This window comes from Erinaceus europaeus, chromosome 20, assembly GCF_950295315.1.
Source record: "Erinaceus europaeus chromosome 20, mEriEur2.1, whole genome shotgun sequence".
Taxonomy (NCBI): Eukaryota; Metazoa; Chordata; class Mammalia; order Eulipotyphla; family Erinaceidae; genus Erinaceus; species Erinaceus europaeus.
Window position 1 is genome coordinate 25014584 of NC_080181.1, and position 27150 is coordinate 25041733.

Sequence of the window (27150 nt, forward strand, 5' to 3'; positions counted from 1 at the left end):
TTTCTGAACTAAGCCATCCCAGAATCCTCTATTATTCTGAGACTTCCTAAGGCGCTATTTACATACATCACCAAATGCCACACTTAAATGTGAGAGTGCCTACCCTTGCTTTAAAAGGTTTTTTTGTCCCCCCCCCCCCTCCTGGAGCACTGCTCAGCTGTGGCTTCTGGTGGTGCTGAGGATTAAACCTGAGATCATTGGAGCCTCAGGCATGGAAGTCTTTTTGCATGCCATTATGCTGTCTCCTCAGCCTTAAAAAAATGTTTCGCCCTTGTTCAGGGAGGTGGTACAATAGATAAAGCATTGGACTCTCAAGTGTAAGTTCGATCCCTGGCAGCACATGTACTAAATACCTGGTTCTTTCTTCTCTTATCTTTCTCATGAGTAAATAAATCTTTAAGAAAAAAAGAAAAATCTCCTTGGCAAAATAGCTCCCCTGGATAGTGAAACTTCTTTGCCATTCACACAACCAGGGTTTGAGGCTTTGGTGTTTTGATGTCTTTCCCACTAACTCCCACCCTAATCTCCTGCCCCATCTGGGGAGGAAAAAAAAAAAAAAAGTCAGCCCTGGGTGGTGAAAACTCATAGTCACGAGAAAAATTTTTCTCTCCCAAGAGGGGAAAAAGAAATCATGACTGAGAGTCTTTCCAACTCTTTTCTTTTCCTCTGTTATTTTCTGTTCCACTGATGAAGCCCCCTGCAAGAGAGAGCTAGAGGAGGAAAATCTTTAAGACTTATTTATTTACTAATTAAAGAAAGGAGAAAACCAGAGCATTCTTCTAGCACGTGCTAGCACGTGTGATGCTGGAGATTAAAACCAGGGCCTCAAGCTTAAGAATCAAACACTATCTGTTACACCAACACCTGGGTCACTAGATTGGGTTTTAAATTGAAGGATAGGTGTTTTTTTTTTTTTTCCTCCAGGGTCATCACTGGGGCTCAAATCCACTGCTCCTGGAGGCTATTTTTCCCTTTTTTCTTACCCTTATCGTTATTATTGCTGGACAGGACAGAGAGAAATGGAGAGAGGAGGGGAAGACAGAGGGGGAGAGAAAGATAGACACCTGCAGACCTGCTTCACCGCCTGTGAAGTGACTCCTCTGCAGGTGGTTTTTTTTTTTTTTAAGCTTTTTAAAAAGAGTGTATGGGTATGTGTCTGTCTTTTGGATAGAGACAAATTTAAAAGGGAAGGTAGAGCAAGGGAAAGGAAGAAACCCCTGTAAGCCCTGCTTTACTGCTTGTGAAGCTTCCAGGTGTGTGCACCCAACAGAGCCACCTGTTGGTATTTTTAACCTGATTTATGGTAGTTTGGGGGATGGAACCTGGGACTTCAGAGCCTCAGACATGAGTCTTGTATAACCATTTTGCTGTCTCCCACATCCGGATAGGAGATTCTTATCTGTAAGTTTCTGCTTTGGAATTCTTGAATCCAAATTTGTTATCTTCTCTTTTTTTAGTATCTGACAGATGGAGAGAGAGGAGAGACACCAGAGTACCACTCTACCCATGAAAATTCCCTTGTGTGTGGTGTTTCCATGTGGTGCCGGGGCTTGAACCAGGATCCTCAAGTGTGATGAAATGTGCTTTCCACCAGGTGAGCTATCTGCTTCGTTGTTATTGTTACTGTCATCATCGTCGTCTTTCAGTATTTCTTCCAAGTGCCCCGTTGCTATCACAAATATACTTGCTAGGTCTTGAACTGTTATTTTCTTTACAAAGATAGTGGATTCCCAAAGAATGGTATCTGTCTATTTTTTCTCCTCACTGGATCTTCACTGCTCCGGAATGACTTTTCCAGATAGTGATAGAGAGAGGCAGAGACAGAATAGAAGAGACGATAGCACCAACACCCCTTCCAGTGTGGGGTAGGCTGAGCTGGAGGGAAGTACTATCTTTAATTTAGTCCATCGGAACTTACTCTTGTCTAATTGGGAGTTGACTTTTAAGTGAAGGAATCCCTGTACCCAACTTCATTCTGTGTAATACTTCTTTCATAATTGGGGATAGATTTCAGACTGTGTATAGTACTTCCATTCTTCCAAAAGCTTATTTCCTGAGACTTTTCATTTAAATTCTGTTTTAACACTGATAGTGTAAATTCACCACAAATGAAAAGAGCATGAATTGAATGTGACAGCCTCCTACAGTTTTTCCAAGGGCCACAGGTTAAACATCAAAGGAGAGAGAGGTCTTTGCAGGTGACAGGGCTCCAGGGAAGCTTTCAGCTGGGAGTTGAGGAGCCTTAGTTGTGGGTGGGTTGAGTGGGCTGGCTCAGAGCATCTGGTACATAGTCACAGGCAGGTAGGATTTGTTTTGTTTTTCTCCAGAGCACTATTCAACTCTGGCATAATTATGGTGTTTTTTGTTTTTTTTAATTTATTTTCCCTTTTGTTGCCCTTGTTTTTATTTTTTATTGTTGTTATAGTTGTTGTTGATGTTGTTGTTGATGTTGTTGTTGTTAGATAGGACAGAGAGAAATGGAGAGAGGAGGGGAGAGAAAGATACCTGCAGACTGGCTTCACCACCTGGAAGCGACTCCCTGCAGGTGGGGAGCCAATGGCTCGAACTAGGATCCTTATGCTGATCCTTGTGCTACACTCCACGTGTGCTTAACCCGCAACACTACCGCTCGATTCCCCCAGTGGTTGAGGGTTTGAACCTGGGACTTCAGAGCCTCAGGCAAGAGAGTCTCCTATTATGCTGTTTCCCCTGACCCCAAAAGCTTTTTTTTTAATATTTATTTTATTTATTCCCTTTTGTTGCCTTTGTTTTATTGTTGTAGTTATTGTTGTTATTGATGTCATCGTTGTTGGGTTGTTGGATAGTTGGATCGGACAGAGAAATGGAGAGAGGAGGGGAAGACGGGGAGAGAAAGACAGACACCTGCAGACCTGCTTCATTTGTGAAGTGACTCCCTTGCAGGTGGGGAGCCAGGGGCTCGAACCGGGATCCTTACGCTGGTCCATTAACGCTTTGCGCCATATACACTTAACCTGCTGCGCTACCGCCCGACTCCCCTTTTTTTTTTTAAGTTTCCTTTTTAATATTTATTTATTCCCTTTTGTTATCCTTGTTGTTTTTATTGATATCATCGTTGTTGGATAGGACAGGGAGAAATAGAGAGAGGAGGGGAGACAAAGACAGACACCTGCAGACCTGCTTCACTGCTTGTGAAGCTACTCCCCTGCAGGTGGGGAGCTCGGTGCTGGAACCGGGATCCTTATGCCGGTTCTTGCACTTTGCGCCACATATGCTTAACCCACTGCACTACCACCCGACTCCCCCAAAAGGCTTTAAAGATGAAGATTTTGACTCGAGGTGGCACAGAGGCTAAAGCTTTGGACTTAAAAGCCTGAGTTTGATCCCTGACATCTCCTGTGATGCCAGAGTAATCCTCTGATTCTTTATCTCTGTCTCATGTTAGTAAATTGTAATGAGTCAAGATTAGGGCTGTGGTAGGAATGACATTTCAGGACCTGCGCTAAGGACCCAGTTAGGGAGGGAGCCAGACCTGGGAGGAACACCAGTCAGGGAAAGGGTAGATGGTCCTCCTCTCCCTACAACAAGTGTTTTCATCCAGGAAAACAGCTTCTTACTTTTAGAAAGAAGAATAGTTTGACATTTTCTCATTTTCCCCCCAGTTTATGGCTTGGTTAGGGAGATCAAAGCGGGGCACTGGGGAAAAGCTGACGAGCTTTACTGGAAATGAGAATTCTTTATCAGTGATCCTCCAAGGTTGTGGTTGCTTGAGCCCGAGCTACAAATGACTGGCATATGGTTACATCTCTGATAAAACAACCCAGATAAGAGGCTTTTTTTTGGCCACCTGCTTTACCTTTCCTGCTGGCCTTTTCCAGAAAGAGACAGCAATGGAGAGGCTGAGGGAAGTAAGATAGCATAGCAGGGGAGCTTACAGGAGACCAGGTTTGAACATAGGTCATGCATGTGACAAACTTACTATCATACTTTTTTTTTTTTTAAGGGAAATAAAATTCAGGATTGGGTTATGCTTCTTTCAGTAGGCACACCAAGTAGTAGTTTAAATAAATATTTATATGCAAGTGAAGACTTTATTTAAATATTTTCACTTTTATTTTAATAAAGAGTTGGCTTTATAGGGGGACTTCCTAAAGAAGAAACATGTTGCCGGCTGCCCCCCCCTTTTTTTGGAGCCATGATAAGCTGCACATGATGCCTGGGAAGGGCTAAGAGAGCTTGTCCCCACACTCGCTGTGCCCCAGACAGAGCGCACATGCCTTCCATCCAGGAAGTGGGATTCAGGGAATTCTTCTGGTACTGCTGCTGCTTCTAGTTCTGAGAAACCTCCCCAGGACAGGGAGGGGGTGAGTGGGGGTGGGGGGGTCTCGAAGGCAGTTCCCCACCTCTTACTTCACAGCACTTGTTACAATAGGCTCCTGCTTTTCCCGTGAGCGTACTTCTCAGTCTGTGAAAGTTGAAGAGGTGGTGGAAATAGCCGATACTGAGCCTGAGAATTAGCAACTGGGCTCTCATCCAGTGACTAGTAATGAATGGTAAAGCGCTCAGAAAACTGGGTCCTGGCCTGGGTGGGGGTGGGGGTGTGTGATTTGATACACAGAACAGCTTTGTTTCCCAGGGAGCTGTGGTCTTTCCAGGTCTTCCAGGGCCTGGCCATGCCTACCTAATGGGGCTTGTCCTTGTGCAGCCTGCCTGGGCGGGTGCCAGCAGACAGCCTTGATGGTGGCAGCTGTCATCTGAGTCTAGGATGAAAGCAGCCTTGAGTTTGCACTTTGAGACTGAAAACATTTCATAGTGGGAATTGCCTGTCTCATGTTTACTGTTAGCTGTGACCTTGGGCAGCTCTTGTGGCTTCTGTAGACCTTCCCCAGGCCTGTAAAATGGTGAGACTGTATAAAAGTGACAAGAAGGAAGTAAGGTCAGCCACGTAAAGCACACACTTCAGTTCATTTGGAATCACCAAAGGGAGTCGGGGCTTCCCACTGCCTTGCGCTTTCATACCTTCCTTTGCCAGGTCTTCTGTACCTTCGCTCTTTCCGGACAAGTATTTATTCTGGAGAAATATTTAAATAGGGCTGAAGGTGACTGAGCGATGATACAACACAGCTGGGCTCCTTCCTAAAATACCTCCATGAGGTTCCAGAAGCCTCAGTGTTACGAATCTCCCGTGTTCCTCTCAGTAAGGTCTTACCTGTGACTTTCCCTTTGACAAGCTTTTGCTTTTTGTGCAGTGAGAGCACCCAGGGTTGGGCTGTGTGGCTCCCTAGGAGTTCTGGGAGGGGGGAGCAGCTTTGCTCCTATTCTGCTGCTTATTCTGTCATAGCCCTAGTTCCCGGGAAAGAAAGGGTACCTGGGGCTTAACTCCAAGCAGTGCGTTCGCCAGGTTGGGCTGCGATGAGGAATGGGGGCAGCCTGCCCGCCGTCACTTTCTGTATTCTGGTACATGACGACATTTTCCATCTGGTCTTGATTCTTGCTTCCCGTTGACCAAGGGGAAGCATATATGGGCAAGGCAGTTTGTCAAGAGCAACAGAGAGAGCGAGAGACTGATACCCTAGTACCTGTGTATGGCTAGAACAGTACTGGGGTTGTGATTGTGGCCTCTTGCATGGTATTTCTTACCATTTTTGATTTGCTTGTCCCGGAAGCTGCAAAGGAAGGTAAGGAATGTGGGGAAACTGAGAGCTGATGTGGGTGCTGTGGGCACAGGTCCCCATGCTGCACGGTCACTAGCAGGAAAGGTTAGAAAAGGGTCTAATGCTTAGAAAGTCCTGGGCTTGGGGGCAGTTGGGATTCTTCAAAGTTCCATCTGAACCATCTCCCCTGCTTGGCCCAGTTTATCCACCCCACCCAAACCGGGTCCCGCTCAGCACATTACCTGAGTCTCACATTCAAGTGTTAGGGGGACAGGGAGAAGGCCCTTTTCGGGATGCCTATGCCAGCCACCCCAACAGAGGGACCGTCCCTTCAAAGTATGGGTGACCTGTCCAGTGAGACCTCTTAGCCTCAAGCTACAGCAGGCAAGGCTGGGCATGAGTCGCAGGGCGTGAGTTCTCTGGGACCTAGTGCCACCACGCCCAGAGCCCCGGGGCCCCTAGCATACTCTAACTCTCAGGTTCTTCTTGTAGCCCTGCTGGAGCAAAAGAACAGAATGGAGTTGTGGGAGGAGTAAGCACCCCGGCGTTTATTCTCCACGGTGAGGAGGAGGGTGGGCCTCCTGGTGCCCATGACCTCCTAAAGACAGGCCCCTGGAGCTGCCCGAGGTGAGTCCCCTCAACCCCTCCACCTCCCAGGAGACACTTTCTCCAGCAGACTGTTAAGAGATCCCCGGACAGAAGCCTCACACTCCTCTGAGCTGCTGTGTGCTGGAGGGGCCAGTCCGGTGGCATCCAGTCAGGGGCAGAGCAAGAGCTCAACACACAACACTAAAAGGGGAGCGGGTAGGGCCCTCGACCAGGGTCCTCAGCTCCTCAGCCTCTGGGGGACAAATGGTCACCTCCTCTCCAGGGTGACATAGGAACACAGGGAAAAGGCAGCAGAAGGAGACAGTACCATTAAAGCAAAGTCCTGGCTGCTGCTGGGGGTGGGGGGTTGTGTCCAGGGAAGGGCTGGGGACCCGAATGTCCAGCACAGTCACTTGAACTTGGCTGCCTCCTCTGACCCCTTCCCCACACACCCAGATTTGTGCTTGATGGGGCTTCGGAAGAGGGGCTGGCAGAGGCACTGTCTTGGAGCAGTTGTTTCCAGGGGGGCTCTGCCAAGAAGCCCGAGTCCCCAGAGAGCTGGGAGTCCCGGCCTCTCCCCTTTACGGGCTCCTCAGACGTGAGTCTGCATCCGCCGCTGCAGGGGCCGGCTGGGGTCGGAGTTCTGGGAGGAGGACTGGGAGTGGTGAGAGGAGGAGGCCGAGGCCTTGCTGGCCTTGTCGAACTGCACGTAGCCATCCTGCTTGCCGCTGCTGCTGACGCTGCTGTCGCACTGTGTGTCCAGGAAGGAGCTGCTATCGCTGAGCGAGCCTCGCTGGAACTCGCGCTCACACAGCTCGATGGACGAGCTGCCCATGCCCAGCACGAACCTCTGCCCGTAGTCGTAGAGGCGGCCCTGGCCGCTCAGAGTGCTGTAGATGTTGGTGAAGGACATGCCTGTGGGTACCCGCTGCTTGCCTGACGGGCGCAGGTCCGGCTGGCAGCTGGAGAGTGAGATGGTGGGGGTGGAGTGGTGCTCCTTGAAGGTGTTGACGCTGTAGTAGCCGTTGGTGGGGTCCTGGGGGCCAGGGAGAGCGAGAGCAGCGTCACCGGGCGGGGGAGCCTGCGCTGGCCCCAGTGGCTGCAGGCTCTCCAGGCTGGGCCCGTCCTGCCTTACACAGGAGGGGGGCAGCTGGGGAGAGAGGGGGACTGCTGGAAGGATTAGCCTGCTGGGGACGGGAGGGGGATAGCAGGGGCCACACTACTGCCTCATCTGAGAGCTTGAACCTGGGACTTGGGAGGCTCAGGCATGAATCTCTTTACACAACTATTATGCTATCTCCTCTGCTTCCCAGGCCTTTTAATGGCTAGCAGAGCGTGACTCTAAGACTGAACTTGGGGCCTCATGCAGTGCACCTAAGTCTAGTGTTCTACTCACGTGCCACTTTCTGGCTGATCTGATTTTGTAATTTAAAAAAATATATATTAGAACAGGGCCAGGGGGCACTTGGGGAAAGAACTCAACTGCAAAGCACCAGATGCTCCCAGTTTGATCCTCACTGCCTCATGTGTATCTGTAATAAATCTTAGGGGGCCAGGCGGTGATGCCCCTAGCCCCCACCTGTAGGGGGGAAGCTTCACAAATGGTGAAGCAGTGCTGCAGGTCTCTCTCCTGCTCTGTCCCAAAATATGTGTCTTGGGCAGGGAGGCAGCAGAGTCTTCATGCACATGAGCAGTCCCAGGTTGGGGCCCTGTGTTCTCAATAGCCAGAGCTGACAGGTGCTCTTCTCAAAGGTTATTTGGAAGGGAGCTTGGGGGGAGCACATGCACCTATCTCAGGTCTCTCTCTCTCTGGGGCTTAGGCCTTGACCCCCCACTTTGCTCACCTTTAGGTTCTGAAACTCCTTCTCCTCCTCTTTAAGGACCTCTAGCTGCTTCAGAACCGAGTCTTGTTGGAATTCACCCCGGTCCATCTGCAAGCCCCAAAATGACATCTCAGTGGATAGGAGGTGAGCCACACCCCACTCCACCCCCACAGATAAGACGTCCAGAGCAACTCAAAGCAGTTTGTCCTCCCTGTCTGTCACATCCGGGTCTCTTTAAGAAGGCACTGTCAGGAGTCCCCTCTAAAGCTCTCAGCTGATTTTCATTCATTGAACACTTACTGAATTTTGGACCAGGCACTGTATCAGGACAGGCTGTCACAGATCAAGATAATCCATCTACTTCCCAGCTAGCAGTCTGCTGAGTAAGGGCCATAAGAAGCAAGCACAGGTGGGGACACAACATAATGGTTACGCAATAAGACACTTATGCCTGAGGCTCATACGCCCCAGGTTCAGTCCCCTGCATCACAAGCCAGAGCTGAGCAGTGCTCTGGTAAAAAATAATAAACACTAATAATTATAAAGGAACAGTCATGGTGGATAATACCTGTGAGGTGCTGAGTGGGGGGACACTATTATTCATAGCAGAGACTCAGACCGGCTTATGAGGGGGTGGAGGGAGAACCTGGGCCTTTGGAGCCTCAATTATGGTAGTCCTTTGGCCAATATGCCGTCTCCCCACCAGGAGCACCTCATCCGGTAGAGCACTTTGCATACACAAGGCCATGGACCACATTGGTCACATTAGTTCTTGGGTTTGCTGGTGCTACAATGTACAGGAGAGTTGTCATGTTTATGTGGGTGAATGAAGTAGTTTAGCTCTAAATTGCTGACAATTAGAGTTTAAGGAGGAAAATGAAGCCTGCTGGGCACACAGTGTGTGCTAATGAGCAACCAACTCCAGTTTCCCTTATTATGTGGCACGCTGGGTGTTCCCGGGTCTTCCCCCCCCACCCCACCCCCCCCCGCTCTTTTTGAAGAGTCCCACTGAACTAGCCAAAGTGTTCCTTCCTGTTGCTGCCTCTCTCTCTTCCAGTGAATACTCTGGTCTCATATGTATCGGAGTTCCTTTTCCACAAGATCAAACCTAAGCCTTCTCCACTGATGTTGAGGGTCATTTAGGGGAGTGGAAGCCTCCCCAAGGGGGGGTGGTTTAGCTATGAAACCCTCAGGTTAACTCCTGCTCTGAATAGAGTGATCCCACTCTTTCCTAACTTTTTTTTTTTTGGTGGTGGCTGTAGACAGTGACTTGAGTAAAATCAAGGTCCCATTTGGGATGAAGGACTGGCCTGGGTATGTCACACCAGCCTTGACAAAACTCATCTTTCTACAGAGAGCTGTTTCTCCTGAGGTAAGCTTTAATTCTGTACCGGGACCCCTATATTCAGGTCACAGAACATGGACTTGGCTCCTTGGGGAGGAGCGAACCACTATGCAGATTCACAGGAGAACATGGAACTCAGCACAGAGTCGGCAGGCATAGGGTGCAGCCCAGACCAGAAGCTGTAATTGCACAGTATTTGGGGGGCTGGCAGCTGCTGTGCTGCGAAGGACCCTGACCCAGCAGACGGGGAGCTACTGAGGGATCTGAAGTGATAGGATCAGAAAAGGCACCGGTGTAGGTACTGCATCATGCCTGCATGCTGAAGCCCGGGTACCAACACCACCATATGGTAGAGCTGGTTTCTTTCTCATGAAAATAAACCTTTCGTTAAAAAAAAAGAAAGACTCCTTCTATAGGACTGTGGAGGGTGGAGTGAATGAAATGCTGACGGGGCAAAGGCCGTGGCATTTAGGGGAGACGGAGCTGCCACTGCTGTGATGTCTGGAGGCCTTTTGGCACAAGAGGGGTAGGTGTGGAGTTGCTGGGAAGTCAGGGTGCTTCTGGGAAGCATGCCAGTTCCTAAAAAGAACCTATGCTTCTGTCAGATATTTTCTGGGAGGAGTCTAGGTAGGACAAGGGCTTAGCTGTAACAGGGATTGAGTGTGTAGGTGACAGTTTACACATGCTTTCTCTAGTGTACAGACAGATATAGACACGTATCTAAGATGCAGCCTGAGCTTTCAAAAACCTACCTGTTGGTGTGGTGGACTGAACCTGGGCTGTGGGAGTCTTGGGCAATTTTATTTATTTTCCCTTTTGTTGCCCTTTTTCTATCATTGTAGATTACTGCTGTTGTTATTGATGTCGTCTGCAGGTGTCTTTCTCTCCCCCTGTCCTATCCAACAATTTTATTTTTACGAGAGCACTGCTCAGCTCCAGCTCATGATGATGTGGGGGACTGAACTTGGGACTGGAACCTCAGGCATAAGTCCCTCTCTCTCTATATATATATATATATATATATTTATATTTATATACAGAACATGGGATGGGCACAACAGAGTAATACTAGACTTGTGTATGAGAGGCTCAGGTTCGATCCCCAGCACCAACAGTAACCAAAGCTGAGTGATTCTCGTCCTGGGGCTGGAGGGCAGGGTAGGAGGAGGGAGACTGCTCCTACCATGAGCTGCTTGATACTGGGGTGCTCCTCAGCCTCACGTGCTGAGGCAGGGTCCTTGTGGACGATCTCCACGCGGATGTCATTCTTGGCTGACACAACCCCTTTGAGGTCTGGACATGAAATAGGAAAGAAAGTACAGACCACTGGTTCAGTTCTTGGCCTCAGGGCCCGAGCTGTCAAGCTCCCACAGCCCCAAGAACTGCCCCCTTCCCCCCCCACCCCACTGTAGACCATCTGGGTGCTGTGGGCTGCTGGGGTGCAGAGCTCTCTCCACTGTGCTTATACCGGGCACCCCAGCCTGAGAGGGCCTGTCCATCCTGCTCCGTCTCATTTCCTCCTAAAAGTCAGCTGGCTGCTCCCACAGACTCATCTCTCCACTGAGAGAATCACTTATCTCTGTTAAAACCCTGGATCACTGGGTGGGGCTCAAAGGCATTGAGTAGAGTGCATGTGTTACCATCCTCAAGACAAGCAGTGAAGCAGTACTGCAAGTGTCCCCTTTCTCAATTTGTTTATTAAAAAAAAAAGCAGCAGCCCGGAGTTGTGAAATCACAAAGAATGAACCCACAGTGAACTGCGGTGGCCAACCTCCCTTTCCACAGCAGACACATCTAGAGGTGGTGCCTAATCTGGAGCCGGAGAGTTCTGGGTGACTTGCTGCTAGAGTGCACTCCCCAATTCCCACCCTGAGGGCCGAGCAGAAACCTGTCTCCCATCCCCATCGTCTCCCGGTCTCCCATCCCTGAAGGCTGCCAGGTGGTGGGAGGAGGGGCTGACCCTGGTCCTCCACTTGTGCCTTACCCTCTAGAATGTTCCAGTGGGCGGAGTCAGAGATCCTACCCCTCCAGCTCCTCATTGAGGAAACTAAGGCCCCGGCCCCGGGTCAGCAGGCCCCATGCCCCCACCTCCTGCCCCTCTCTCACATGTGGGTGTGTCTGAGCCTCATCCCCACGTGGCAGGGGAGCCGGCTCACAGTGGCCACCGGGACTTCTGAAAGTCCACAGAGCAATTCCTTGAGCCTGCCCTGTCCCCCGCCCCCAGTGTGTGGTGACCTGCTTTTCCCTAGAGGCCACCCCCTCCCCTGCCCAGCAGCCTGCAGTACCAGGCCCCTGCTCAGTGAGCTCCTGCTTACTTGCTCGCCGGGGCAGCCTAAGCCTGGCCTTTTTCTCTGTCCCCCTCCCTGAGATCCCGGGTCTCCCTCCCGTACTTCTCTGGGAGCGGGCACAGCAGAAGGCCACGATGGTTGCCATGAGGACGAGGAAGGCCACGCCGGCTCCCACGGCCACCCCGATGATGACGGCCATCGGCACAGACTCTGGGGGAGAGAAGCAGGCATAGCGGGTGACCTCTCTGGAACCTTCTATGAACCCCTATGCCCCCCTCCTTCCTCAGGTGCTGTTGGGGGCTGGGTCTAATGGGGGTCAGCAGACAGAGGCTGTGGTGCTGGGTGGAGGAAGTGGGGGAGCCTTAGAGCAGTGATGGAGGCTGGGCCCAGCCGAGCCCCCTGCCCTGTCGGCACAAGGCTCAGTTCAGACTTTGTTCTGCAGAGTGACCGAGGCCACTCCCTGGCTCCTGTGCGCTCTCCTCCCGCCCTGCCTCCCACAGCTGCAAGTGTCTCCAGACATTTCACACTGGAGGCAGCAGTGGGCTGGAGCCCTGGGTCCCAGGGCCTCAGAGCTGCACCGTACTAGGCAGGCCCTGATCTCTGGGCACCCCGCCCTGCCAAGTCCGGTCTGTCCCCTCCCTCAGTGGAGCAGAAATAGGAACAAGGAGGGTGGCACTTGGGGAGGGGGTGCTCTTCCAGGTACCCCCGAGTCCTGTGTCTGCTTCTGAGGGTTCCTTGGGGGCCAGAAGTGGAGAATGCAGGAGTGGGGAGATCACAGGGCCCTGAGGCCCAGAGAAGGCAAGTGACTTGGTCAGAATACAGGCCGGCAGATCTACTTGTCCACCCACACGCATCCTGCCCGCCAGATACTGGGGTACTAACTGGGGGGGGTTAGCTTCTCATTGCATCTTTTGTTAAAAAGAAGCCAGGAGGAAAATCTCAAGCACTGCCCCCTGGAGGTACAGCTGGGGGAGAGCCAAGTGTCCCCTCCTAGAAGGAGCAGGTGGCCTAAGGAGATAGGTGGCAGTGGCCTGCAGAGGGGAGTCAGGAGTGAGAGGAGCGGCTGTAACTATGAGGCGAGGATGGAGATGACGTGGCTGACGGGTGCGGGTGGTTGGCAGGTGGGCAGGCCACAGCTTCCGGGGAGAGATGCCAGACTGGTGGTGATGTGCGGGGATGGGAGAGAGGGAGGGGGAGCTAGACAGAGACCAGAGGCGCTGACCCCAGGGTGGGGAGAAGGGGAGTTGGGCAAGAGCAGGGTGTTGGGTGCAAGGAGCCTGGCGCTCTGGCGGCAGTCACACAGGAGACAGGCCTCTGGGGTCCTGGACCCGCTGTCTGGGAGCCCCTCCCACTGCTCTGACTGCACTAACCCTCCAGGAGAGGGATAGTGGGGGCTAGTGGCCTGCACAGGCCTCCCCTTCCCCTGGGGTCCCCTTCTGAACCAGGTGTTCTCCCAACCACTGGACCCCAGGGAAGTGCTCTTGTCTCCTTCGTACCTGCTTCCAGCCCGGCTCCCGACTTCATTTCCGAACCTGTGTGGAAATAAAGCAAGCGTCCAGGGCCTGCCGGCCAGGGTGAAGAAATGGGGGACACCCAGAGGGCCTGGTGGAAGGAGCCCCCAGCACGTCCAGGCTGTCAGAGCTGAACGAGGAGTTGGCTCAGGCTTAGAGACGCCAGAGGGGGGAGGGGCCAGAGAGAAGTTAGGGTGAGGGCAGCTGGAGGTTGGGGTGAGGACACTCAGGAGAAGGGGTGGGGGGATACCAAGCAGACCGGGAGGGTTTAGCATGAAGGGTGGATGACATTGTGCAAATTGTGCCATGTGCAAAGTGTTATGCAAAGCAGTGCCTACTGAGGAGGGGGTGTTGCAGCCAGTGTGATCCCAGGTGCCCCGCCTGGCTCATTCTCTTGCTGGGGCTGACGGTTTGTGGTTGGGCCTTGCTCTAGGAGGGGAGAGACCACCGGGACCCCAGCTCCCTGGACCACCTGGGATCACCCCATGGCCACAGGTAGGCAGGGGCTCAACTCGCCCCCAAAGGGCCCCAGACAGCACAGCCTTCAGACACCATGGGTGACCCCTGTGGCCACCTGTGCTTGACCCATGACCCTTGGGGGCATGCCCAAGCCATTTCTAGTTTGATTCCAGGGGCAGGCTAGTGTCCAGGAGTGGGGTACAGAGGTCACTTCTGCTGACTCCTCCCCACCAAGGTGCCTGCAAGTGAGCCAGAGGCCTGTCCCCTCTCCTCCCAGACCCAGAGGGTAGATTCTGCAACCCCCAGGCCCCACCTTGCTCCTTGAGCCGGATGATCTCGGTGTCAGAGCCGAAGCTGTTCCAGGCGGTACAATTGTAGATGGTCTGGAAGTCGGCGCGCACGATGTTGCTGATGGTTAGCGTGGAGATGACACCCTCCTCTGTGCTGACTGTCTCCACAGTATAGCGCCCCGACGTGCCCGACTCCAGCACATTCTCCTTCCAGGACCAGGCCTACCAGGGTGCAGAGTCAGGAGGATCCCCTGGCACGCCCCAAATGCACGCGCACACACAGCTGCACACACACCATGGCCTAAATGTGTGCACGAATTGTCCCCAGAGAGCAGACTCCCCCCTCTCCCCAACACGCACACGCCCACTGGGGTGTGAGCTGGAGTTCTGTGCGGGGGCTTCTTGCTGGTTCCCTGTGACTCGGTGAATGTGCATGCAGCATAAAGCCCCGGCTTAGAGAGAGCCCAGCACGTCCTCAGCAGGACTGCTCATACCTAGGCTGCCACCTACCCCAAATGGATTTGGGGGGACCCCGGTTTTTATAAGTGCACAGCCCAGGACACCTCTGCTGCCTTTGGGGGAGAAGGGCTTTGTAGGGAGCAGGGAGATGGGATGATACTTTGTCCTGCCACAACCCTCACCCTTCTGAACCGCCTTCCTGCCCTGCCCCCCCACTACACAGCCATGGCAGCAGCAAAATGGCTTCCTCCAGCATGCTGGGGGCTCTTGAACCTGGGTCAAGCACAAAGTCAATGCAGTATTCAGGGGAGCTATTTTGCAGCCTCCCTTCAAAAAAGAAAAACTTTCAAGTTTTCAAGGCTGGAAAGAGCCCACTGGGTAAGGGGCCTGGCTTGACATGTGCACAGCCCCTGCAGGATGAGCCCGGCAGTACACAGGCAGGCTCCTGGAGAGCTAACCCTAACCCCAGTGGGCACAGTGCAGGGTTTACATGCCATACTTGGCACAGGACCCGCTGGAGACCAACCGTGAGCCCAGGACGGGAGAAACCCAGTGTCCTTCAGTGACCCTGACCAGCCTGCAGACAGTGGATGAATCTAGGTGTACTTTTATACATTTCACTTAGTGTATTTCGGTGCATTAAAGCGTGTTTAAAAACTGATGTAAAAAAAAATAGTATGATGTGGTAGGGGAGACACACAGAAAGAGAATCAGCATCACTCAGCCATTTGCAATGCCAGGGATTTAACTTGGAACCTGATGCTTGCAAGCTGAGCATTCTAGTCACTGCACCACAACCTGGGCTGCAGGAAAGGGTGTGTGTGTGTGTGTGTGTGTGTGTGTGTGTGTGTCAGCTTTTTCACAGAGACAGACTGCAGCACCAGGGCCAGGTGGTGATGCAGCTGGTTGAGTGCACATGTCACAGTGCCCAAGGACCTGGATTCATGTCCCTGATCCTCACCTGCAGGGGGAAAGCTTTGCAAGTGGTGAGGCAGTGTTGTGTCTCGCTGTCTCTCGATTACTGGCTGTCTCGTGCTCGCTTCGGCAGCACATATACTAAAATTGATTACTGGCTGTCTCTAGCCAATAATAAAGATAATAAAAAAAATTTTAAGACACTACAGCACCTACACTACTTCGAGTGTGGTGAGGGCTTGGCTCGAATCTGGGCCACATGTAGGACAAGGCAAGTGCACTGTCCAAGTGAGCTCTCTTGCTAGTCATTATTTTTATGTATTTTTTAATGAGGGAGAGGCCAGAGAACCACCGGCTCTGGACTTTGGGTATTGAACCTGAACACCCCCCCCCAAGCATAGCAGGAGGCGGCCACCTGGGTGTGTCTTAACATACTGAGCTGGGGAGGTCCCCTAGGGCCAGTGATCTCGGATGTGGACAGAGGTGACCCTCTTGGTCACTGGCCTCCTGGCCCTGCTGGCCCTGCCCGGCACACTCACGATTCGGTCTGGTGGCGGTGTGCTCCTGATGAAACACTTGATCTGGCCCTTCTCCCCATGGAGGGCATGTTGGGTCTGGGTGCTGGAGATGATGGGGGGCCCTGTGGGGGAGACAGCATCACAGCAGGGGTCAGGAAGAGGCAGGTCTATTTGATCGTTGAAGGTAGGGGAGGGAGACGGTGTGGGGGTCCTGTGCGAATGCTAAGTCTCAGTGCCCGGGACACATAATGAACCATAACAAGTGGTGGTGTTGCTGTCACAGCTCTGAGCTGATGGACTGCTGACCCACCTCACAAGAGAATGTGATTCTACCTGGCCAGTAGGGGAGGCTGTGTGAAGGGACTGCCTGGAGGTGGTGTCTGCCACCTGCCTTAACCAGCTGTTCCATTTCAAGCCATTTCCCCAAATTGCCAGCAGAGGGTGCACTTGCCCAACAAATTTGGCACCACTGCACAGTGAAGCGGAAAGGGAGAGGGAGGACTAGGGGAGTCAAAACCCTGCCCCCCCACTGGTAGGAGGGACACAGTCCTCATCTTGATTATATGGTGGGAAGGGCCACCTTCTTCACTCACACACCCAGCTGGCCCAGGAGGCCTGGGACTCTGAGGCTGATCCCAAAAACCCCATCCAGTTTCTGTGTGTGGGCAGGTGTGTGAGCATGTGGCACTTTGTGGCAGTTGGGCCCACAGGCACGTGTGTGGACACTTGTGCAGCACCTGTCTCCCTCCCTGCACCTAAACCCCATCTGGCCAGCCCGCTGTCACCCAGCCCGGACCTTTCTGTTTGAAGACCCCTGGCAGTGAGGGGTGCGGGGTACACGCCTCTGTCCCCCTTCCTGTCCCGGGAAGCAGAACACAGGATCGGGAGGACAGGCAAAGTTGGGCTGGGAACAAGGCAAAAATTGCCGCCGACATCACCGCTGTTTATGAGCCACCTCCATTAAAACAGATTTGCATTTCCACGAGTTGCTCTCAGCCCAGGGGCCAGAGGTGTTGGAAGACACTGGTGACTTGTGGCTGGAGCTGTGTGAGGCGGTCACAGGGACCCTCAGGTGCAGGGCACCCACTCTCAGGAGACTGGGTATGGACAGCACCCAGTCTGAACACCTACCAGGCTCTAGTGTCCCTCCAGGCCTTCCCCCAGAAACTACTGGATTTTTGTTTTTCTTTTATTGCTGGGGGTGCACCACTCCAGGTGGATTTTTTCAGATAGAGATAGAAAGCAGCAGGAGGAAGGAAAGACACTACAGCACAGGCTTCCCTGAGGGCTTGAACCTGGGTTGCACCTGTGACAAAGGCACGCTATCAAGGTGAGCTATCATGCTGGCTCAACACTTTTTTTTTTTTTTTTCATTTTTACAAACTTTACTTCACATGAGAGAGAAAGAGAAGGAGACCACAGCACCACTGTGGGACATGTGGTCACAGGCATGCACGCCCTCTACCAACAGAGCTCCAAGCGCCTTAAGTTCCAGTTGGGGGGCACTTAATGTCTCCAGTGACAAAGAAATGGCAGCCCCCCCCCCCCATCCACCCGACTTCCCCAGAAATGAAGAAGCACCTTTAATGGTTCAGGGGCTGCCTGGAGGCAGCTCTGTGGCTCCGTGCCCCGCCCCTCAGCAGGCAGCCTGGTGGAGGCGGCCAATTTCAGCAGGGCCAGTGCTGAAAACTCCTGGAGACTAGAGGCAGGAAAAGGCTGCAGCCCTGTTGCCATGGATATTCGGAGGCGCTATTGGATGCTGTTATTTTTAGCCCTGCGGTGCCAGTTTATTGGTGGCATCCTGGGGACACACAGGCAAGGCAGGAAGGCTCCCCAGTCTTGGTTCTGCCCAGGACACGGGGCTTGGGGGTATAAGTAGAGTCCCCCCTCTGCAGAAGGGGATAGCTGGTGGGGTCGGCAGAGAGCCTGGCTTTGTTGTTCTGGGGGGGGGGTGTCAGCTGGCAGGGCCACAGGAAGCCCCCACCCCCCAGCTTTGCTTGGGCCTGGCTTTGATCTCTGGGATCCTGGGGAAATAAAGGGGGGTTATGGGGGGTGTATGAAGACAACAGAGGGTACAGCAGGTGAGGCTCCTAGCACTTAGAGAGAGAGAGAGAGAATGCCACACAGAGAAGCAGGGAGAGGCGCCATAGCAGCAAAGCTTCCCGGTGCCTTAGTAATAGCCCCACATGTGCTGGGGCTCCAGCCTGAGCTGCAAGGATGCAGAGGGGCTACACTGCCTGCTCTGGCCTAAGTTTGACGCAGTGGGAAGAGACCCATCAGGGGCTGCCTGGAGCTCCTTTCAGTTCCCACCAGGGTCCAAATCACAAGGGGAGGAGGGGGAGAAAGGAAAATGGGGATCTTTGTGGTGGCCTTGTGCCCTCTCACCTTTTCTTCCTGGCCAGGATTAAATGTGTCCATTGCTACTCTTACAATACCACGAGGGGACTGGGGAGACAGCATCACAATGATGCAAAAAGACTTTTCTGCCTGAAGCTTTGAGGTCCCAGGTTCAATCCCCAGCACCACCAGAAGCCAGAGCTGAGCAGTGTTGTGGGGAGGAAAAAAGAAAAAAAAGACAAGGAAGAAGAGGAAGAATGTGACGATGATGATAGCAACAAGGAAGGAAGTGGTTAGAAAACTCTCCAGCGGCCCAGAAGGTGGAGCAGTGGATAAAGCATTGGACTCTCAAGCATGAGGTCCTGAGTTCAATCCCCGGCATCATATGTACTCGAGTGATGCTCTGGTTTTCTGTCTCTCCTCCATTAATCAAATGAAATCTTTGTGACTAAGGAACTAGCTCAATTTGTGGAGTGTCAGATTTTCATGCTTGAGGTTCCTTGTTTGATCCTCAGAACCTCATGTACCAGAAAACTACCCAGAACCAGTGGCCAGAGATGGTAGAAAGGCCCAGGACCAGTGACAGTCCTTTTGGGTGTCCCCAGCTCCCCCTGGCCCAGGATGAGGGGTCCTTACCATTGACGGTCAGTGTCACCTCTCGCTCCCCAGCACCCACCCGGGGCACCACTGCTCGACACACATACTTCCCGGCATCCTCCTGGCGGACAGTTTTGAGAGTCAGGGTCTTCTTGTTGCTTAAGACCTGGGAAGGCAGAAGGGGGCATGGGAGGGTGGGCGGGGCAAGGGCTCCCCAGCTGGGCCTGGGGCTTCCTCGGACAGGGTAGTCTTCTCAGTCTCCCTTGGGGATACACTTGGGGTGCAGAAATGAAAACAAACATTGGCCTTAGCAGGCTCTGACCTCAGACCCTGGCTTCAGTGGCAGCTGTGTGGCTTGGGGCAGCTACCTAGCCTGTCTGATGCAGCCTCCCTCCCCACCTTGCACAAGGCGGGTGAGCTCAGAGCACAGAGCTCCTCCCACTTCCCCCTGCCCTGCCCGGCTGAAGGTTGAGAGGAACAACACCTGACAAATGTCCTCTAGCTGTTGATATTTGCAGCACCAGGGTATGATTCCACTGTACATTTTTTCTCTTTTATGTTTAACAAGTTTTAGATGGGGGTGAGGGAGAGGGAGAGGGACCCCAGCACTGCTCCTCCGTCTGTGGAGCTTCCCCAGGTGCTGCCCACAGTGCTCCTGTGTGGAGCCAGGACTCTGGCCACGGTCTCCAGCACAGGACTGCATACACGCTCACGCATGAGCTGTCTTCCAGCGCTGCAAAAACCTTTCAAAGGGGAAACAGGGAAAAGAAGGGAAGCTTGACCCCAAAGCCAGAGGGTGACATTGTTTGGGGCAAGTGACAGCCTTCCTGTGACACTGTGCTTGTCAGTGACCAGGCAAGTGACAGGCACAACCTCAGAGCCCAGGGTCCCTCTCCTTCCTTCAGCTCACACTGCAGGCTGGCGGAAAGAAAGAAAATATCCCTGATCTAAGGGTGAGGGGACCCCAGGAGGCAGCCCCTGCCCTTGGGACTCACCACGCCAGATCCCCGCTTCATCCAGACGATGGTTAGGGATGGGTTGCCGGTCCAGGCGCAGCTGAAGACGGCATCAGAGCCCAGGTCCACCAGCAGGGACTGGGGTTCCGAGATCATCCTGGGCCCAACTGGGGTGGGGAGGAGGAGAAGGGCCTGGTGAGTGGAGAGGTCCGCAGCGCCCACTGGGGTGCCAGCCTTTGGGGGGACTGCTCTGTCTCCTCTAGCCTGTTCCCTTGCATTCCGTCCTCTGCCAGGACTGGGCCTGGATTCTAGAGGGGGAGAATCCTAGCACCCCATATCTGCTGAGCTCAGCCCAGCTTCTACCCAGATCTGCTCCAGGGCTCAATCTTCCCCTCCCCTCCACCTGGTCCCAGGAAGCCCCCCTGGGGTCTTGGGGTACTGTCTCCTGCCCTGAGACACTGAAGCTTGGGGTCTGTCTTCCAATCACCTACCCCCATCTCTGGGCAGTCCCTGGAGCCCTCAGACTCAAGGTAAGGAGTGGAGGCCAATGTTCTCCCTAGCTCTCAGGTCCTCCTGCACCCCAGCCCTGCACAGCCTCTCACCCCTCAGTCCTCACCCTTCTCCCCTCCCCAATGCTGCTGAGCACCACAGATACCCCCAAAGCCACTCTGCTCCCCATGTTCCCAACACTGCCTGCAACAGAGCATCCTGCACACGCAGCCTGGGACCCCAGAGGGGAGGATAGAGTATGTGTGGAGCTGCCTGTGGGGTGTGAGTCCCATCATCTGCACAGGGAGATGGCGCCACTGGCAACAACAGACTCTCATACTGAGGCTCTGAGGTCACAGGTTCAATCCCCATGCTGAGCAGTGCTCTGGCATCTCCCTTTCTCTTTCTGTCTCTCTCATTAAAATAAACTAAAATAAAAATTATATTTAAAAAAATAGAGTGACAGCACTGTCTGTAGTGGCAGCTGAGGTGAGGGGAGGGGTCGACTGTAAAGACGTCTTGTCCAAGTGCTTTTAAGACCACCCAGGCAGCAGCGTTGAAGGTGCTGACATGCTGTGGACAGGAACACATCTGTCTAGGGGTGCGGGACTCACAGTAGACGTCCACCGTGCGGCTGATGTTGGTGCTGCCCAGGGCGTTGGTCACCTCGCAGGACACAGGCTCTGAGAAGTAGGTGTAGTCCACGGTGGTGCGGTACACTTCTCCCGAAGCTTCTTTGATGATCTGGCCCCGCTTGGCCCACCTGCCACAGAGGCCCCGAGGGCTGATTGGACCCTGAACTGCTAGGGGCTCCCCCCTTCCTTGGGGGAGCCCCACCCACAGGCGGAGGTTTCAGTGGTGCAGGGCTACCTGGGGCAGGGAAATCCACAGAGGGGTTATGTCCTGGGTTTTGTTGTGGGCTTTTCTTTCTCATTTTTTGAGTGAGAGAGCAGAGGAGAGACGTGATAGCATCACTCCACCATCCACGGTGCTCCCATGTGGCACTGGGGTTCAGACAGGCAGCAAGGAGTGTGTTCTCCCTGGTGAGCTATCTCCCTGCCCAGCAGGGCTTTGGGCTGTTGGTCACCAGGTAGTCAGCAGCCCAGGACAAGCTGGTAACTTTGAAGGGGGGCTGGCTGGGGGCTGTCCCCTCAGTCAGCGCATCTGACCAGGCAGGCAGGTGAACGCTCACCCCATGGGGAGCCCTGTGCTAGGTTGTGCTGGAAAAGAAGAAGGGCTTGGGGCACAGCAGCAGAGCACAGGACTTGCACCCGTGTCAGTGCTGAGGGTGGTTCTGGTCTCATCAAAAGGAAAAAGTAGCTGAAGGGGAAGTAGCTCAGCTGGTAGAGCACAGGACTTGCAGGCTCCTTCCAGCAGCACATGTACCAGAGTGTTGCTCTGGCTTCTCTCTTGTGTGAAATCTTTATTTTTTTCTTTAAATTTATATTTTTACTTTAAACTGAAATTTTTATTCAGTTTCTATCCTGTCAAATAAAATTATAGGAAAAAATACATCAAAAAATAAAAACAAAACAAAAAGAGACCGTGTCTGTGACTTCAAATGCCAAGGTCTAATAAGTGGCACGTGCCCGCATGTGTGTCCCGCACACCCACACACACTTGCACTTGTGTTCAGCCACACACACGAGGCGTCTGGCTTGTGACTTCCCCAGGCCAGAGGTGTGGGCAGTGTCCAGACTGCAGCCCCTGCTCTCTGTTCCCCTCCCAGGCTCAAGGCGGGGCCCCTCAAGACCCCCCTCTTCTGGGGTGGGGGGCAGGAGCTGACTGCCCCATCCATGGCATAGGGCCTGTCTAGCCCCAGCCCCTCAGTTCCCCACGTTGCATGGAGCACCAGGCCACTGCCGTGTGTCATCACCTCGAATTAACATGGGGTCATTATTAAGAACATGATTAATAATAACAATCATAGTCTAACAGCAGAACAGACCAGGACTCCCTGAGAGCTGAAGGTGTTTCCCTATGAGCCATGAGTTATTCATGAAGCACTCTAGAGTCTGGTTTTAACTGCATGACCTACTTCCCCGTCAGGCATGGGCCCTGCTCGAGTCAGACAGACCAAGTTCGAGCCACTTCTGCCCTGTAGTAGGGGGCAGGGGAGAGGGTGGCTGGGTGGGAGGAGGGTGGAGGACCTCCCACTGGCACAGGTGAGCCCGTTTTGATGGGCAGGTGCCCTCTGCCATTGAAGGGGTTCCTGGAGAAGGGGCTGCCCCCCACTCCAGCCTAAGACTCAGAAGGCCCCACCTCTTGGCCCAGGATGGAGCTCAGGAACCACAGGCTTCAGCAGGCCAGGCACCCAGAACACTGGCTGTGGGGCCACTTTCTGTCCCCAGCAGAGCAGTGCTGTCCTTTGAGTCCTGCTCCTCAGGGCTTGGGCCTCCCTCAGACAGGGAGGGGGGAGCAGGAGCCGGGGTGGGTCTGGGCACTCAGATGCCAAGGCCTTTGGGGACCGACCCCCTGATCTCCATCACTCAGTCTTCCCCTCCATACAATCCAGAAATCTCCTGTGGGGGCACTTGCAGGACCTGAACCCACTTATTCAAAAGCAGCTAGCTGTAGGGTGGGGGGGAGGGGTCAGTCAGAGAGCAAGGCCTGCCTCTTCCTGCCATCCTCCCCCCATCCTCCCTCTCCCTCCCTGCTCCCTGCTTCCTGTCATTTGGCTTGGCTTCCTCCTCCTCCTCTTTCCTCTAGTTCCCTCCACCCTCATGAACTTCACCTCTCTGTTGCTGGTGCCCCCTCTCCCAGCCCCTCAGAAAGGGTGCCCCATTAAGCCTTCCCCCAATTGCTGTCTAGTGTGGCCCAGGCAAACGCAAAAGGGCAAGTTATTTGTATCACAGAGCCAGGAGGCTGAGTGTCACAGGCTGTCCCCAAGAAGCTCTGCACTGTCCCCTCCCCATTCACCTGCAGGCACTGAGACTCTTGGAAGAAGCGGGTGGGAGACTGGCCTGTTGCCCTTGCCCCCTGCAGCTGAAAGGAGGGCTGAAGTCTGCAGATCTGCCTCCCTAGCCCCCTATAACCCCTTGTGGGTGCTGGTGTGGGGGGAGAATGCTGGCTTTTGCCCAGGAACAAGGCTGAGAAGCCGTCACGATGGGCGAAACAGAGAAAGAGATCCAGGAAGGCCAGCGAGCCAGCAGCAGTCATGTGAGGAGGGCAGCTCAAGGCTTTAGCCCCTGGACTCAGCACCAAGCCCAGAACCACCTGCCCAGGTGAGACCTCACCCCGGTCTCCTGTAGGCCTCTGGAGACCAGCAGAAGCTCGGGAGCCCTGGGGTGACCTCAGGGCCTTTGGCAACCCTGGAAACCTTAAGGGAAAGTGATCAGAAAACTCAGCAGAACTTGGGCTCCTAAGATGTCTCACCTAGTAGGGTACATGCCTTGCTCTGTGTGTGGCCTATGTTTGAGCCCTGGCACTGTATGGGAATGCCACAGCACTGGGGGAAACTCATTCTGTGGGGTCTGTTTCTCTCTGACAAAAAAAAAAAGTCAGAGCTGGCAAGACAGCTCAACTGGAAGGGTGCCTGCTTTACCACTTGACCTGGGTTCAAACCTAGGTCCCACCACCTGTGGGGAAGCTTCGGTACAGTGGTATCTTCCTCTCTCTATTTGAAAAAGACATCCCAGAAGACTAGGGACAGCATAATGGTTCTGCCAAAGACTTTCATGCCTGAAGCTTTGAGGTCTCAGGTTCAATCCCCAGCACTACCATAAGCCAGTGGTGAGCAGTGACCTGGATTTCTATCAGTCTTTCTTTCTCTCCAGAGCTCTCTCATTAAATCAAACCACTAAATAAAATAAAATAAAGGTAGTCCAGAGCAGCAAAGCCCCTACTCAACAACACCCCCTGCCTCAAGAAAAAAACATACTAAGAACAGTGACATCATGCTTGTGAGAGGCCCTGAGGTTGCCAAGCAACATTAGACATTGGGGACCATCACTGGGTCCTGCCTTCCAGGCCTCCAGGCCTCCAGGCTGCTCCTCCTCCTCCTCCTCTCTGAGGGGCTGGCCCAGGAGGCTGCGCTGCAGGGCTGGGTGGAGACAAAGGGGCAGTCACAAGAAGCCCCGCCCACTTGTTCACTAGTCTGATCAACTTTATAGTCTGCAGAAAGAATCACATTTGCAGAGATGCTCACGTTCTCCAGTCTGTGTTCCCTTCTCAGGGCCCAGGTGGTGGTGCAGTGGCCAGCGCACTGGACTCTCAGGCCTGAGCTTCTGAGCATCCTATGTGGCGAGGTTCTGGATACCTCCCTCACTGTTCCCCCATGAAAAGATACCACTCCCTCTCCAGCTCCTTGCCATGTTTGCTGTAGGGAGGCCACAATTTACAGTCTCCTTCCTCCTTCCCTTCCTTTTACAGAGACAGAGAAAAAAAGACCACAGCACCAATGTTTCCTTCAGTGCGCTTCACCTGCCCTAGTGCTATGTTTTTACTGTTGTCACCCTGTGTGGGGTACGATGGTGACCCCGGGATTCAGGCCTGGCCGTGTGTACATGGCCCTTACTAGGATCTCCAGGAACCTGGGGGGAGTCCACATGGCATGTGTGGTCCCCGGAGGTGCAGAGATACTCCCTGGATGCCCGTGAGGGTGACTGGTGCCAGTCCTAGGAGGCTGTGTCTGGTGGCTGGTGGCTGGTAGGGAAGGTGGGGGCACAGCCGGGGAGGTGACAGGGAGCTGGCCTAGGGAGAGGGGCCTGGCCTCTGGGATGTGCAGGAACTCAGAGAAAGGGAGACTCTGGGGACTTCTTCCTGCCTCTTTCCTCATGTTATAGCCAGAGCCCAGCACCCAGAGCCCAGAAACTAGCACCCAGAGCCTAGCTAGCACCCAGCACCCAATGCCCAGCACCCACTGCATAGGCAGCGAGTGGTCAGCTGGGACGGGACAGCTGGGCTGTCATCCTGTTTAAAACCACCCTGTAGGACACAGGCTCCCGCTGCCCTGGGCTCCGGCTCTACCGTTTAATCATCCACACTGCAGGCAGCCTTCTTGGCGTCCACTCGAATCCCAGTCCATTTCCTGCCCTTTCACCCACCGGCTGCCTGCTTGCTGGCCTGGGTCCATTAGAGTCCCCGGCACCTGCAGCTGGGGCTTAATAACCCATCTCCACACAGTGGCTGTGCTGGCTCTACCTCCCCCTTGGGGCCAATGGGGAAGCTCCAGGTAGGGCTGGGGTCATGGGGAGCCCCAGCTGGCATCTCAAGGGCTGGATGCCCTGATTATGCCCTCCAGCACCTGTGAGGTCACTGTGACTCCTGAAACCATGTGTGGGGACAGTGCCCAGCAGATCCTGCATCATAGCGGAGAGCTGCACAGGACTGAGGGCAGCTTGAGGGAAAGAGCAGCCAACAAAGCTGGCAATAGTCACTGGATCAAAGAAGACTGTAAACACCAGAGAAATGCTCACTTGATAGTGCACTGCTCTGCTATGTATGTGACGCAGGTTCAAGACAGGCCCCTAGTGCACTGAAGGGCGCTTTGGTGCTGTGGTCTCATTCTGTGTCTCTGAAAATAATAGTAATAATAATACATCAAAACCTGGGCTGGGGAGGTGGTATAATGGTTACACAGAGACTTTCATGCCTGAGGCTCTGAAGCTCCAGGTTCAATACCCAGCACTGCTGTAAGCCAGAGCTGAGCAGTGCTCTGGTCTCCGTTTCTATATATCTTTCTCTCTGTATCTGTTTCACAAAAAATCAGTCAGTAATATATATATTCATATAAATATAAAGAAAACCTACTGGGGGGACATCTAACAGTTTCCAGTTTGCAGAGCTGGGGAGAATGACAGCCCAGAGAGGAGGCGGAAGCTCCTTACCTGTACTGGGTGACGGCTGGGTTGGCCTTCGCGGAGCAGAAGAAGGTGACCACGTTGTCCTCCAGCACCGGTTGGGGCTCCACTGACAGGTTGACGAGCGGGGCATCTGCGGGGAGAAGGGACCCTGTAGATCTGGGAGCTGTGCCTGTGGGCCAGAGTGCGCCCGGGCAGGAAGACCCGGGGGGTGACATGGAGGGTAAAGACTCAGGGGCCCTCAGAGCAGCCACTGCCCTGGGGCAACCTCATCAGGGGCCTGCACTGGCAGTCCTCACTGGGGCTCCTCAAGAGGCTTCAGGCCCAAGTTTATTTATTAAGTGACATTATATTATTATTATCGTCACCGGGGTTATTGCTGGGGCTTGGTGCCCACACAAGGAATCCACCTTTCTTTTCTTCTCTTTTCTTCTCTTTTCTTTTCTCTTTTTTATTGGATAAGACAGAGAAATTGAGAGGGGAGGGGGAGGTAGAGAGGGAGAGAAATAAGACACCTGCAGACCTGCTTCATTGCTGAAACATCCCCCCTGAAGGTGGGGAGTGAGGATTTGAACTCGGGTCCTTGGTCATGGTAATATGTGTGCTCAACCAGCTGTGCCACTGCCCAGCCCCCTACATTATTTTCTATTTTCTTTTAAATAATCTTTGTATTTATTTATTTGGATAGAGACAGAAGTCAAGAGGGAAAGAGGTGATAGAGAAAGAGAGAGACAGAGAGACACCTGCAGCCCTACTTTACTTGTGAAGCTTTCCCCTGCAGGTGGGGGCTGGGGGCTCGAACCCAGGTTCTTGTGCATTGTAACACGTGTGCTCAACCAGGTGTTCCACCACCCAGCCCCCCCACACACATTATTTTCTTTTTTTTTTTTCCTCCTCCAGGGTTATTGCTGGGCTTGGTGCCTGCACCATGAATCCACCGCTCCTGGAGGCCATTTTTTCCCCCCTTTTGTTGCCCTTGTTGTAGCTTCGTTGTGGTTATTATTATTGCCCTTGTTGATGCAATTCGTTGTTGAATAGGACAGAGAGAAATGGAGAGAGGAGGGGAAGACAGAGAAGGGGAGAGAAAGATAGACACCTGCAGACCTGCTTCACCGCCTGTGAAGCGACTCCCCTGCAGGTG

General features: G+C 53.5%; 1 protein-coding gene across 11 annotated transcripts in view; it reads right to left on the reverse strand.

Moving 5' to 3' along the window:
- Positions 1 to 6154: 6154 nt before the first annotated feature.
- Positions 6155 to 27150, reverse strand: part of KIRREL3 (kirre like nephrin family adhesion molecule 3) — a 624884-nt gene continuing 603888 nt past the window's right edge. For 2 of the 11 annotated variants that reach the window (XM_060180147.1, XM_060180146.1), the window contains 11 exons: positions 26037 to 26142; positions 20823 to 20971; positions 19759 to 19886; positions 18803 to 18929; positions 15851 to 15951; positions 13961 to 14159; positions 13174 to 13209; positions 11705 to 11887; positions 10573 to 10682; positions 8066 to 8152; positions 6155 to 7371 (listed from right to left, as the gene is read on the reverse strand). In XM_060180147.1, coding sequence (XP_060036130.1) covers positions 6814 to 7371; positions 8066 to 8152; positions 10573 to 10682; positions 11705 to 11887; positions 13174 to 13209; positions 13961 to 14159; positions 15851 to 15951; positions 18803 to 18929; positions 19759 to 19886; positions 20823 to 20971; positions 26037 to 26142 — 1784 coding nt within the window. In that variant the 3' untranslated portion in view covers positions 6155 to 6813. Of the gene's footprint in view, positions 7389 to 8065; positions 8153 to 8344; positions 8421 to 10572; positions 10683 to 11704; positions 11888 to 13173; positions 13210 to 13960; positions 14160 to 15850; positions 15952 to 18802; positions 18930 to 19758; positions 19887 to 20822; positions 20972 to 26036; positions 26143 to 27150 lie in introns of those variants that run through there. The other 9 variants (XM_007539447.3, XM_060180152.1, XM_060180149.1 and 6 more) reach the window with 8 other exon arrangements.